Source organism: Otolemur garnettii, unplaced genomic scaffold (assembly GCF_000181295.1).
Source record: "Otolemur garnettii isolate 467f Iridium unplaced genomic scaffold, OtoGar3 scaffold00018, whole genome shotgun sequence".
NCBI lineage: Eukaryota > Metazoa > Chordata > Mammalia > Primates > Galagidae > Otolemur > Otolemur garnettii.
This window is the reverse complement of record NW_003852413.1, coordinates 5,699,090-5,713,629: the sequence shown is the minus strand read 5'-3', so window position 1 is coordinate 5,713,629 and position 14,540 is coordinate 5,699,090. Positions and strand designations below refer to the sequence as shown.

Sequence of the window (14,540 nt, the reverse complement as noted above, 5' to 3'; positions counted from 1 at the left end):
AAAAAAAAAAAATCCACAGCATACATGTATGTCTGATCATTTTAATTTCTAAATGAGCCTGGCCCACTGTCTGTTTACACATAAAAAATATGTGGAAACCCAGGTAGAAAAACGTATCCTGTAGCTCATTTAACAAGGCAGCATTTGCTTTAGTTTCCCCTGCTAAGCTTCCAAAACTCTTGAGAGCTCTTGTTTTTCTGAATCCCCTCCCACCCCCACCAATAGCAGTGGGTAGCCAAGGTTATATAAACTCATTTGAACTTCTTTTTCTGGCTTTTATGAAAGTCTAAGCTCATTTAAATACTGCATATAATGAAATCGTGCGGCTAGAACTGTAAGTTGTAGAAGATGGTGAACCTTAGAGACAAAACACGGATGTCCACACTGTATTATACACAGAGTCCAACTCCAAGGGAAAGTTATGCCACTGGCTTCCCTCCCCTCCTCCCCCGTCCTACGCCCTCTTACCTGAGATGTCTGTGTCTCTCCATCCCATCACCCACTGCTCCTCAGGTCCCCCTTGTAAATCTCCACCGCATGAGCCATATCTATGGGACTTCCTCTTTTTACTGATGTCCCACATGACATTAAGACCCCTGACTATCTCTCAAGATTTGTCAGAGGTGATTTCAGTCCCTCAAGAAGAAATAGGTGTCTTAGCATTAACCACAAGCTTTCTGCGACCAAAAATTGCCCCACATTTTAACAAGGTGCAAAGCAAGGATGGTGCAATGTGTCTCCTAATATCGTTAGTCTGGCTTCCAAGTTTACAACTCTCAGCCTGGCCGTAAATCTAAAGATTATTTTATGCTGGTTAATAATCTGTAAAGAAAGCACAGCTCCATAATTATGTGGGAAGTCTAAAGTTCAGCAAGAGGATTTAGTGACTGGCTTCTAACAAGTACATTATGGGGAGGAGAAGATTTATAGTAGATAAGCCTACACCACCCTGACCAAGTGATGGAAGTTGCCATCCCAGGAGTAAGTCACGTGCTATCACGTACCCCCAATATGGTGTGACGAGAAGGGCACTGACCCTGTGGTATTCTTCCCCCAGATCCATAATGCTGGTCTTGTGAAGTGTCAGAAGAAAACATTGAACAAATCCAAGTCAAGGGAAGTTCTAAAAAAATACCTAAGCAGTACATCTCAAAATTTTCAAGGTCACAAAAAACAAGGAAAAACTGAGGAACTGTCACAGATTAGAGGAGGTAAAGGAGGCATGACAAGCAAAGGTAATGTGGCATCCTGGGTTAGACCCTGGAACTGAAAAAGCACATTAGTGGAGAAACTGGTAAAATCCTAATAAAGTCTATAGTTTTCAAGATACAAATGTATCTGTGTTAATTTTTAGTTTGCATAAATGTGTTATGGTTATGTAACATGTTAGTTAACCTTAGGGGAAGCTGAGTGAAGGGTATATGGGAATTGAATTCTTCTGTTAAATATAAAATTATCAACAAAAAAAGAAAAAGTTCAGGGCTGAGTGAGGTGGCTCATGCTTGTAATCCTAGCACTGTGAGGCGGGTGGATTGCCTGAGCTCAGGAGCTCAGAGACCAGCCTGAGCAAGAGCAAGACCCCGGCTCAAAAAATAGCCAAGTGTCATGGTGGGCGCCTGTAGTCACAGCTACCTGGGAGGCTGAGGCAAGAGAATTGCTTGAGCCCAAGAGTCTGAGGTTGCTGTGAGCTGTGATACCACAAGCACTCTACCAAGGATGACAAAGTGAGACTCTGTCTCAAAAATAGAAATATGGAGATGAAATGGAAAGAGCACAGGATCTGTAAGTAGAGGGTGTAGGTGTTAGGTCTGGGAATCCTGGTTATGTGATTTTATTTATTTTTTTTGTGTGTAGCTCTTTATACTTTTTTTTTTTTTAATTGTTTGGGATCCATTGAGGGTACAAGAATTAGGTTACACTGATTACATTTGTTAGGTAAAGTCCCTCTTATACTTGTGTCCTGCCCCCAAGAGGTGTGCCATTCACTGTGGCCCCCAACTCCCTCCTGCCTCCCTTCTCTCTTTCCCTCATTCCTCTATCCCACCCCTTGTGTTAGGTCATCTACTGTCTACATATTAGAATTAAGTACATTGGACACTTACTCTTCCATTTTTGTGATGCTTTACTAAGAAGAATGTGTTCCATCTCCATCCAGGTTAATATAGAAAGTGTAAAGTCCCCATGTTTTTTAGTGACTGAATAGTATTCTGTGGTATGCATATATCACAGCTTGTTAATCCATTCCTGGGTTGGTGGGCATTTAGGTTGTTTCCACATTTTGGTCACTATAAATTGAGCTGTGATAAACAGTCTAGTGAAAATGTCCTTATGACAAAAGGATTTTTTTTTTCTGGGTAGATGCCCAGTAATGGGATTGCTGGATCAAATGGGAGGTCTAATTTGAGTTCTCTGAGGATTCTCCATATGTCCTTCCAAAAAGGTTGTATTAGTTTGCAGTCCCACCAGCAGTGTAAAAGTGTTCCCTTCTCTTTCCATCCAGGCCAGCATCTGGTTATGTGATTTTAGACAAACTGGTCTGCCTACTAAGCATGGACTTCTGTATAAGGAAGATATGCTGAGTAAGAGCTACTTCAGGCCCGATGCCTGTAGCACAGTGGTTACGGTGCTGGCCATATACACCGAGGCTAGCGGGTTTGAACCTGGCCTGGGCCAGCTAAACAGCTATGACAACCACAACAAAAAATAGCCAGGCATTGTGGCGGACACCTGCGGTCCCAGCTACTTGGGAGGCTGAGGCAAGAGAATCGCTTAAGCCCAAGAGTTTGAGATTCCTGTGAGCTATGATGCCACAGTACTCTACTGAGGGTGACATAGTGAGACTCTGTCTCAAATAAATAAATAAATAAATAAGAGCTACCTCAAAATTTATGAGATTAAAGGTTATATTAGTCAAGGTCCACTCAGGAAAACAGGTACCACACCAATTGTTTATATGGAGAATGTATTTATTTATTTATTTATTTATTTATTTTGAGATAGAGTCTCACTACTCAAACTCTTGGGCTTAAGCCCCTGGCTATTTTTTTTTTTTTTTGGTGTAGTTGTCACTGTTGTTTGCTGGCTGGGGCCAGGATTAGACCCGCCAGCCTGCGGGTATGTGGCTGGCGCCCTAAACACTGAGCTACAGGTGCCAAGACTATATGGAGAATTTAATATAGGGAAGGGGTTTTGTGGGTACCAGCGAACTGAGATGTAGGAAGGGGACACTGAGCTGACAAAGAGGCTGCAGGGAGCAGCTTCATCCTCATCCCAGAGCTGAGAGAACAATGGGCAGAGGCTGGAATCCTCACATCCTAGCTGGGTCCTCTGAAGCTGGGCCTCAGACTTCTGACGTGGGGGTACAATCTAGGTGGTTCTCGGCTTGTGGGAGGGGACACAAGCAAACAAACATAAACAATGGCAGCTGATAGGCAGAGTACCCCTGCTGGGTTCCATAAGGGCCCCTTCCCTTCAGGCCCTATGGGCTCTCTAGCACCCCCCCATGGGCAGGGGGCAGTGGGCAATGGACAAGGGTGGTTGCAGGGTCCCAGCCCCGCCTCACAGTGCAGATGGAGGTCTGGGCTCAGGGACCATGGCTTAACTGTGGTGGAGGTGAAGTAATGTTGTACCTTGTGGTACTTGTTCCTTCCATTAAGTGCCCAGGCTATTTGCTCTCCCTCTCTTTAAAATTATGGCATGGATTAGCAGAGGACATAAACTTCTAGTGTCATCAGCATTTAACATTTTAATATGACCTGGTTTGGTAGCTTAGGAGGCTACTTAGGAGGCAGAGGCAGGAGGATGGCTTGAGGCCAGAGTTTGAGGTTGCAGTAAGCTGGGATAGCTGTGCCACTGCACTGCAGCCTGGGCCGAAACCTCATTGTTTATGTTCGTTTGTGTCCTCTCCTGCTCCAGCCTGGGCAACAGTGTGAGACCCCTGTCTCAAAACCAGTTTTTTTTTTTTTTTTAAGATAAAGCAATTGTATGATTAATCTCTGTAATACTCAGGGCTACTACTTACTTGATTGGCCTCAAAAGACCATTTTGGAGACTGAATAAGTAGGCTGGTATAGGATGCTGTTTACATGTAACCAACAGTTAAGACCAGAAGTCTTTAACTTTTATAACTTTTGTAAAATAGTTTCATTAAAACTCAAGGTTTATCTGCAACTCTTTAAAAGTTGAACAATTAACCAAATTTTCTTTGAAATTCAACACCGATAAGTATTGTTTCCCGTAAGATGGGGCCTATGATGACAACAGGAAACAGAGGCAAGAGTGAACACACTTGGTTTCAGTATGTTTCAAAGAAATTTCGAGGAAATTCCTACAACACCAATGCTTTAGAGTTTCACTGCTGAATACCACAGAGTTCTCTGTGCTCCAGCTTGTTAAGAAACACAGCACTAAACAACATACCAAAAGTTCAAGCATTGAGTTTAATGGTACATTTTAAGTGAGGAAAACTTAAGTTATAAAGTTACCTTCTCTGAGCTTCTGTGAGTCTGTATCGAAACTTCATTTTTCACTTCCCCCTTTGTATTATAGTGTTTGTGTATATGTCTGGTTTTCTCTGTGAAATTATAAACTCAAGGGCAAAATCCATGTTGGAATCATCTTTGTGTTATTCTTAGTGATTAGACCAGTCTATGTAGAAGACAGACCTTTGCAGAATGGATACAAACAGTAAGATGTTCAGAAAGTATAGTGCATGTTTATGGTGACTCTAGATTCTGAATTCCTGCCCCTCAGACTAATAGGCAGACTGGCACAGTTAATGCTCACAAAATAACTGAAAAACATAGACCACCACATGTTTTTTAATTAAGGATTTGTGAAACAATATTTAGTAAGCTTAACTAGGAGCTAAAACTCTCTGGTCCTGCCAGTGAACAGTATGCACGACTTAAGAATAAAAAGGAAGTGATTTAATAAGATGAGTATGCCAACAGGAGCCGGAAGATACAGTTGCCTCAGTTTTTCCATTTATCTGATACCCAAGACTTTGGGCAAGTAATTTAACGTCTCTGGGAATCAACATCCTTATCTGTACAGAGGGATTTCTAGCCCTTGTCTATCTTACAGAGTCATTAAGATAAGTACAGGTAAGTAAAAATGTTTTGAAAACCATCCAGTGCTATGAAGATACAGGTTATCATTAGTGATCATCATTAGTGATAACATTACCATCATCATTACTATCATTTTTGAAAGCTTAGAGAAAGAGTATACAAATGAAATATAAGCAGTTTGATAAGTATTCTCTTACCCACAAATCCCAAAGCTCTTAGAGTACATATAATCAGTACATATCTCATTTTGCGGTGATCCAGAATTATTGTAACTCTGCCTTATATTCTATTAGAATTTAACCACTTGGGAACAGCAAGCCTCCCCTCTAACCTCCCATGAAGACATGTAAATTTCTACCACAGGGACTGCAAGGCTCTTTGATACTCTGTTTATGATGAGAAGGGAAATGGAAGACACTGTGTAAATTGAAATGAGAGTGAACAAGCTCTCCCTTGGCTTGCTGTGACCCTGGCGTTCTAACAAACTATGCAGCAGAGTGGAAAACAAGCTGATGGGGAAAACAAAGCACAGGCCTGAGACACAGCTTCTGGGCAAGCCATGGGGCTGACGCACCCAGTGCCTGAGATCCGGGATTAGCTGCTCTGGCTCAGGGCTCTGATGCAGAGGCAATGCTGCCTGGCCAACCCTCCCACTGCCACGTCTACACACAGCCTCTGGGGGACACATCTACTGTTTCAGGATTTGTGAAACAATATTTAGTAAGGCCTAACCAGTGTCAGGCCTCAGACAGGGCAACTGCATTTCCATTAGCCACTCCTTCCCAAGACACACATATTTTTAAAGTCAGGTTTACCAAGGTATAATTTATATACTGTAAAATTCACCCTTTTTAGTGTACAGTGCTGAGTGTTGACAAACACACACAACTGTGTAAACACCATCACAACCCATTTCTATCACCCCCAACATCCCCTCGTGCCCCTTTCTAGCTGACCCCTCCTCGTACTTTAGTCCCTGACAACCATGGATCTGTTTCTAATGCCTAGAGTTTTGCTCTTTCCAGAATGACACAACACTCTTTACAATGTTTTAAAAAACACAGCGGCACAGAACACCATGCATTTAGCGGAAGCAGAAAGGGAAGGAAGTGCGGCCAGGTCCAGGGGTGGGAAAGTGAGCAAATTCTCTACAGCCTGAGATGGTGACTCAGAGGCTCTGCTGGAAGCCCCAGAGGGCAGGATGCTGCTTAGAGAGCTGCAAAACTGTTTAAATCCAAAGACAAAGAACTCATTTTAAACTGTCCCTTTAGAAAAATGGCCTGGTATCCTCTTCTGTGATTGTACAAGATGGTACTAGACATAATCAGGTTTCCTTCCAATTTAGATGAACTTTTGGCATTAAAAGAAAACATCACTTACTGGAGGTGGAACTGAATATAGATTAATAAAAAAAATTCTGTTAAGCTAAAAAGCTTGAGTTTCTCTCTCTCTCTCTCTCTTTTTTTTTTTTTTGTGACAGAGCCTCAAGCTGTTGCTCTGGGTAGAGTACTGTGACATCATAGATCACAGTAACCTCCAACTCCTGGGCTCAAGTGAGTCTCCTGCCTCCACCTCCCAAGTAGCTGGGACCACAGGCTCCCGCCACAACACCCAGCTATTTTTTGGTTGCAGCTGTCATTGTTGTTTGTGGGCCTGGGCTGGATTCGAACCCGCCAGCTCAGGTGTATGTGGCTGGCGCCTTAGCCACTTGAGCCACAGGTGCCAAGCCAAAAGCTTGAGTTTCAATAGAACATTCTACTCATTCCTGTCAGACGTGGCTTGATGTCACAGTGAGTTACTTTGTGCCTACTGAAATAATCAAGTCTCACTGAACCAGCTTCCTGCACAACTTCAGGTGGACACAAAGGAAAGCCACAGGAATTATGAAAGCCAAAGAGGGACAATAAGAGCCTAGTGGCAAATCAAGAGCCAGGGTAACTGCAAACTGCTTTTGAGCAAGAGGAAAGATAACATTACAGCTATTATGCTGTAAAATTTAAAAAATTTTTAGTCAAGGAAAATCCTGTCCTATGATTTTAAAGCCTAAATTATATTGCTTATTCATTCGCTTTCTACTTTATGCAATAAATTATTTATATATTTTATATTGGCTATATATGGGATTAGTTATCAAATTTTGAGATGAAGTTTGGAGAAATAACAGAAAATTTAAATTCAAAGAGTGTTTCTCAGCTCCCATCTGCACAGATTTGAAAATGTGAAGAAATGAATTTAAAGGCTTATAATAGACTTCCCAGTAAAAACAGATTAAACATATGTATTTATCTCTGCTCCCTTCTGAAGTGCTACTGGAATAAGAGTAAAGAGATTAAAAAAGAAAAAAAAAGTGCAAAATCACAAGATCAGAGAGAATGGAGAGAAAATGATAACAAAAACGGAGAAGCTGAAACACACACATTGACAAGTAGAAACTGCTGGTAGGAGAACAGAAAAGGCTAAAACCCTAAATAGCAGAAACATATGCAAGCCACAGAATCCCCAGAGGGCTTAAGAAATTGGAGGCCGTGGGTGTTCCAAATAGTGGGGTGTAGAGATGAAAGCACATGCAGTAAGAATAAGATGCACTCTGTCAGGCTAGGGCTGACAGGACTCAGCTGGTCTGGTCATTTTTACATCCTATGTGACCTTGACCTCCTGTCTCCCATTTTTCTTTTTTTTTTTTTTTTTAAAGAAATGCAAAGAATGGTTTTTATTTTTTTAATTTTTTCAGTCTTTGGCTGGAGCTGGGTTTGAACCCGCCACCTCCAGCATATGGGGCCAGCACCCTACTCCTTTGAGCCATAGGTACCACCCCTGTCTCCCATACTTACTGTTTTTGTAAATTTAGGTCCCACCCCAGAGATGCCCATCTTTTTTTTCTTTTTTTTGCAGTTTTTGGCTGGGGCTGCGTTTGAACCCACCACCTCCGGCATATGGGGCTGGTGTCCTACTCCTTTGAGCCACATGCACTGCCTTCTTTTTTTTTGAGACAGAGTCTCACTTTGTTGCCCTTGGTAGAGTGCCATGGCGTTGTGGCTCACAGAAACCTCAAACTTGTGGGCTTAAGCAATCTTCTTGCCTTAGCTTCCCAAGAAGCTGGGACTACAGGTGCCTGCCACAACACCTGGCTAGTTTTAGAGACAGGGGTCTCACTCTTGCTCAAGCTAGTCTTGAACCCATGAGCTCAGGGCAATCCACCCACCTCAGACTCCCAGAGTGCTAGGATCACAGGTCTGAGCCACCGCACACTGACACCACACACTAAGGCAATCAAACTAAGATGCCTATCTTGAATAGTTTAGGAGATTGATTTTGGAAATTGACTTTTGAATTAGAAATGCTATAATAGATTACTGAGTTATGTTGATTATCATTTAAAATAAGAGTTGGCTCGGCGCCTGTGGCTCAAGCGGCTAAGGTGCCAGCCACATACACCTGAGGTGGCGGGTTCGAATCCCCAGCCCGGGCCCGCCAAACAACAATGATGGCTGCAACCAAAAAATGGCCAGGCGCTGTGGTGGGCACCTGTGGTCCCAGCTACTTGGGAGGCTGAGGCAGGAGACTCGCTTGAGCCCAGGAGTTGGAGGTTGCTGTGAGCGTGATGCCATGGCACTCTACCCAGGGGGGATAGCTTGAGGCTCCATCTCAAAAAAAAATAAAAAATAAAAAATAAAATAAAATAAGAGTTAATGGGGTCTTTGCTTTGAACCTTTATGTATAAAACTGTAATTCTGGGAATGGAAGAACAGGATAGTCTTGCAGAGGCTACTCTCACTGTTCTCCAGAACTGAGGTCTTCTGAAAAAGTTTTCTGGACCTATCCCTGTCTCTGTGTATTGGCTGACAGTGACAAGCATCCAGACACTCCTTGTCCTGTCACATTTCAGCTGGAAAGAGGAGACTGGGAAAGCCAGCATGAATGGCCCGTAGACCCCTAGATCTTTCCCTAGAGTCCATGCAGCCAGGAGCCCACCTGCTTCCCCAGAGGATCTGTCCCAGGGACAAGGGCACAACTGAAGGGAAAAGGCTTGGTGAGGCCTTTCAGTTCCCCTGTCCTGCTGTCTCCCAGGATGCTGGCAATCAGTCTGGCTTACTCACCTGCCTCACCCCCACCCTCCAAGGCTGGAAATGAGAGGATTCTTTATGGAAGAAACCAAATATTTGTTACTTAATTTATGACAAAGGCAATGCTGCAATGCAGAGGGGAAAAGAATAGATGTTTTTTTCAATAATTGGTGCTGGTTAAGCAACAAGAAAAACCCTGGTTCCCACTTCATACCATATTGAAACATCAGTTCCAGGTAGACGGCAATCCCAAATATGAAAGGTAAAACAACACTAGGGGAAAACTTGAGCATCCTCATGATTTTCCAAGTAAAAAGATTTCTGAAACAGCATACAAAAAGCACTACCATGTAAGAGAAACTTAATACACTGGACTCCATTAATATTTAAAACTGTTCAACTAAAAACACCATTATGAGAGTGAAAAGGCAAGCAGCGAGATGGGAGAAGATTTTTGCAATACATTTATCTGGCAAACAACTCATATTCCTTATTATTTCCTTATGTAGAAAGAAAAAGCAGAAAAGCTAATAGAACAGGAGGCGAATGATTTGAACTGACACTTCACAAAGGAGGAATCCAAATGGCCTGACCTCATTAGTCATCAGGAAAATGAAAATTCTACACACCCAACAAGAATGGCTAAAATGGAAAATACCAGGTGCTGGGAACTCTCAACAGTGCTGGAGGGAAGAGTGTTTGCAGTCCCAACTACAGCATGTGCTGTGACTCAGCAGTTCTACTCCTAGGTATGACCCAACAGGTTTGCTCATAAAACCTCAACCAAACGCCCTCGATGGAGAATGTTCACGGCAGCACTATATGTAAGAGCTCAAAAGCTCCAAACAGTGGAATGCCCAATACCTACAAATAACAGGGTAGATAAATTATGGTGTGTGCATACAGTGAAGGGGTCATTAGAGGAGCTTCTAGGGGGCTGGTCACAGAAGTGTGTTCACTTTGTGCAACTGTGCATGTATGATTGGCACCTGTCAGTATATATGTTATACTGTAATGTAATTTTAACCCTATGTACATGGACCTAGAATGATCTCCAAGATTCACCATTAAATTAAAAAGCAAGAGCAGAAGTATGTGGGAGAGCAGCTATGTGCTGGCGCCCCACTTACCCCCTCTTCCCAGGTCTTTGTACTTATCCCCAAGCTGCTGAGAGTGTTGGCCACAAATAGCCAACTGTGAACCAGAGCCCCCTATCTGAGAGCCCCTCTGCTTCTCCATCCACCCAGGGGCAGCCCATAGACAGTGACTGATGGGAGTGTGCAAAAGGCCAGCCCTTTGTCTCAAGATGGAGCAACTCTGTGGGATGTACTGTACCCAGGGCTTTCCTGTGAGACCAGCATGAACTGGGGTTCTGCCAAGACTGTACTTGGTTTTGCTCCTCTGCCCCATTGCTCCCCCTTCACTAGAAAGCATTCCTTCAATCAACAGCTTTCCAGATGATCTCCATCTCAGCTTTCCTCCCAGAAAACCTGACCTAAACCAGGTGGTATCAGAAGTTGTCTGAGGCAGTGAACTCTGTAGATTTAGGGGTGAGTCACTCTCCAGCCAGGTGGCAATGAGGACCCAACGTAGAGCATAGATAGTCCCTGGCATGCTGTTGTTCCCTGTGGTGAAGGAAGACAGGAGACATGTGGCAGTTTAATGTGCTGGCTGGTCACAGCAAGGACCATGGAATGGGGTGGCTGTTATTAAGAGCCATCCATTCCTTGAAAAAGGAAAATGACAGTCTCAACTGTAGCAATCTTCAATTTAAATCCAACTATGACGGTCAGCGAGCCCCCTCTGCTAATAGTCAAAGACACCTTCTGCAGGCACAGGACCTAATTTTAGGAGAGGCAGAAACAAAAAAAGGATGAATTCTCAGTCTAAGCAAATCTACTATGCCAAGGTCAGGGCCCCGGTGGGGAAAGAGTGAACTCCAAGACTTGAGATAAAGATGTCCATATATATTTACTTGAGAACCATGGACCCCAGATTTCCTCGGCCTACAAAGTAGTACACTTCCTCACCCTGGGAGACAGAGGAAACCGTCCCCATCCCCTTGCTTGACCACTACACAAATGTCAAGTGAGGCAAATGCCTTACAGGACAATGCCTGCCCTCTGGAGAGCCTGCCCCTACCTTGCCTCCAGCCACCATAATGAGGACCAAATCGCTCCACTGGGGCCGCTGGGCCTATAAAGTGAGGAGGGGACTTATGCCAGAGATGCTCCAGGAGCCAGAGGACACAAGAGAGTGGCCCCTGGAGGTGGTGGGATATAAAGCTGATGAGGGAAAACCTGTTGATAAGGGGACACTGTCTTAAGACACAGAATTTGGCAAGGGCTCTGGGTCTAATATGTGCTGGGTGGGGAGCTCTTGGAGCTTGGGAATGTGATGGACCACACTAATTGATTCCAGAACACCCACAGATATATTCAGCAGGAAAGTTCAAGAAGCTTAGAGGAGTAGACATGCTAGAATGGGTCTGCCACATAAAATCAGAAAACCCTCTAGCTGGCTATGTCCTTGGGGAGGGCTTGGAAGATACTCTAATTACCAAAACCTAGGTGTCTTAGATTCTGCCTCAGATCTGATCCTCTTCATTCCTCCCTCAGCCCAAGGGCAGACCTCCATCAAAGCTCACTGGGACAATTGGTTACCCTCTAACTCTGTAACTCATCTTATACACTGTCATCTGAGAGATCATTCAAAGTATGCATTCTCTGACCACCACCCCTAGCTTAAAGCCCATAGCTGGTTCCCCACGCTGACAGGATAAAAGTCCAAAGCTCACAGGAAGGCATGCAAGGCCGGGGTCAGGGCCTGGCGCCACAGCCTTATCTCTTGCTGAGTCTCTTCCCACGTTCCTGGATCATCTGCTCCTCACAGGCCTGGCCCCCGTTAGGCGCCCCCCTTGTGCCTCTGCTCATCAGTCCTCCACCCACGTTTGTGTGTCCTGCTTACACAATTCCCTCTGGCAGGGACTATATCTTATCTGTCTAACTTTAGCCTGAGTATCAGAGGTATTCATTAGAATATTAAATGAATGAAGGAAAGAGTGAATCATCAATGAACTGTATAAGAGGTGTGGGGGGGGATCAACAGAGGGTACAGTGTAATGATTGATTATTAAGGAAAACTATCTTCTCAACTTGTGTAGAAACCAAATTGAGAGAAGGAGAAACGATTTTCTTCCTTCTCCCAGTACATATACAAAGCAAATTGGTTTGGAAATTCTTATTTTTAGAGACAGGGGCTTGCTCTGCCACCCAGGCTAGAGTGTAGTAGCACAATCATAGCCCACTGTGAGCTCCAACTCCAGCATTCAAAAGATCCTCCTGCCTCAGCCTCCTGAGTAGCTGAGACTACACGTGCACACCACCACGCCTGGCCACAAGACCTTTCTATAACTGTTATCCACAGAACTATACCACGATATCTACATGCCACATAAAACCCAGATCACCATCTCACGTCTCAAAGTATTGCAGTAGACCTCACGTGTAATGCCTGCTTCACTGACCTCAGCCAACACAGTATCTTTTAGCTAAAAAAGAAAGCAGCAAATTTAGCTGAAGTTTTTCACGTGAAGAAAAAATCCACAGTAGTTCCAAAGTATCTTCCCCTAAACACTTAATGACAAAGGTAAAAATGATAACTCTACTGTGGAGAAACCCACAGTGAGTTACATCTCAATGAAGCTGTTATTTAAAAAAGGAATAGAGATGTGACCAGGGTTGGGCCCAAGGAGGACCACTAAGGTAAGGAGCTGCAATGCTCCATTTCTTGATCTGGGTGATGGTTACAAGGGTGTTTGCTTTATAATTCTTTATAGATATATGGATGGGGCACAGGGCTCACGCCTGTAATCCTAGCACTCTGGGAGGCTGAGGCAGGTGGATTGCTTGAACTCATGGGTTCGAGACCAGCCTGAGCAAAAGCAAGACCATGTCTCTACTTAAAATATAAAAAACTGAGGCAAAAGGATCACTGAAGCCCCAAAATTGAAAGTTGCTGTGAGCTATGATGTCGCCATGGCACTCTACTCAGGGTGACAGCTTGAGACTTTATCTCAAAAAATAAATAAATAAAATAAAATAAAATAAAATAAATAAAAAAGAAAGAAAAAGAAAAAACTAGTCAGCTATTATGGTGGACGCCTATAATTCCAACTACTCAGGAGGCTGAGGCAAGAAGATCACTTGAGCCAAAGGGTTTGAGGTTGCTATGAGCTATGATGACACCATAGCACTCTACCCAGAGCGACAGAATGAGATTCTATCTCAAACAATAAATAAATAAATAAATGAACTTTAGACATATGGCTTATACACTTACATATAAATAGTTCACAATAAAAAAGTAAAGAAAAAACAACAATGATAAATACATTAAAAGCAGGTATATTTTATATTCAAAAAAGAAAGTTCAGATTTGACTCTTTGGAGCACCCTTCTCATCACTGGTGTCCTCAGTGTGAAGTATGACTGTACTCAAGTGGCACAGCTCACTGGCCTCCCCACATGTTCACACACACCATCACAGTACCCCACTCCTCTGATGATCTGTTTACCACAGAAACCCAACTCCATAAAACAGAGCTCTCAGGGCAGGAAACTCTTACAACAGAAGCCACACAAAAATCCCCTTTATAGGGCTAAGAAGCACCTGACTAGCTTTTCAATGTTCTCTTGCTTATAATTTATTTTCTATAGGTGTACAGATACTGTTAAGCCTCATATTTTACGTTCTAATACAACTAAAAAAAAATCCTATGCTATTCTCCATATAAAAGTAATTAGTTTTAGCCAGGAGCTCATGCTTGTAATCCTAACACTCTGGGTGGATCTAGGTGGATGGCTTGAGCTCAGGAGCTTGAGACCAGCCTGAGCAAGAGCAAGACCCCTGTCTCTACTAAAAATAGAAAAACTAGTCAGGCACTGTGGGGGGTGCCTGTAGTTCCAGCTACTTGGGAGACTGAGGCAAGGGGACTGAGCTCAAAGATTTAAGGATGCTGTGAACTATGATCTCCCAAAACTCTACCCAGGACAACTGAGTGAGATTCTGTCTCAAAAAAAAGGTACTAGTTTTCATATTATCTTTGGAATCGAGAGAGCTAAAACTAACTTTCAATACAACCTATAATCTTATTATACTTCTTGGTATTTGGAAAGATGACCATAATGTTATCCACACACTATAAAATAGTCTTTATGTATTCAGTATTTATTGATTAAATGACAGGAAGCAACTTTCTCTAGGAGGAGGCTTTTGAAAAATAATTTCCTCATTTTTAGTAAAGATAAGAAATCATGGCTCGGCGCCTGTGGCTCAAGCGGCTAAGGCGCCAGCCACATACACCTAAGGTGGCAGGTTTGAATCCCCAGCCTGGGCCCGCCAA

General features: G+C 43.3%; 1 protein-coding gene across 1 annotated transcript in view; it reads right to left on the bottom strand.

Annotated features, from left to right (window-relative positions):
* Positions 1-14,540, bottom strand: part of RNF157 (ring finger protein 157) — a 102,274-nt gene that overhangs the window by 43,738 nt on the left and 43,996 nt on the right. Inside the window, 1 exon segment of the mRNA XM_012802979.2 lies at positions 6,054-6,069. Coding sequence (XP_012658433.1) covers positions 6,054-6,069 — 16 coding nt within the window.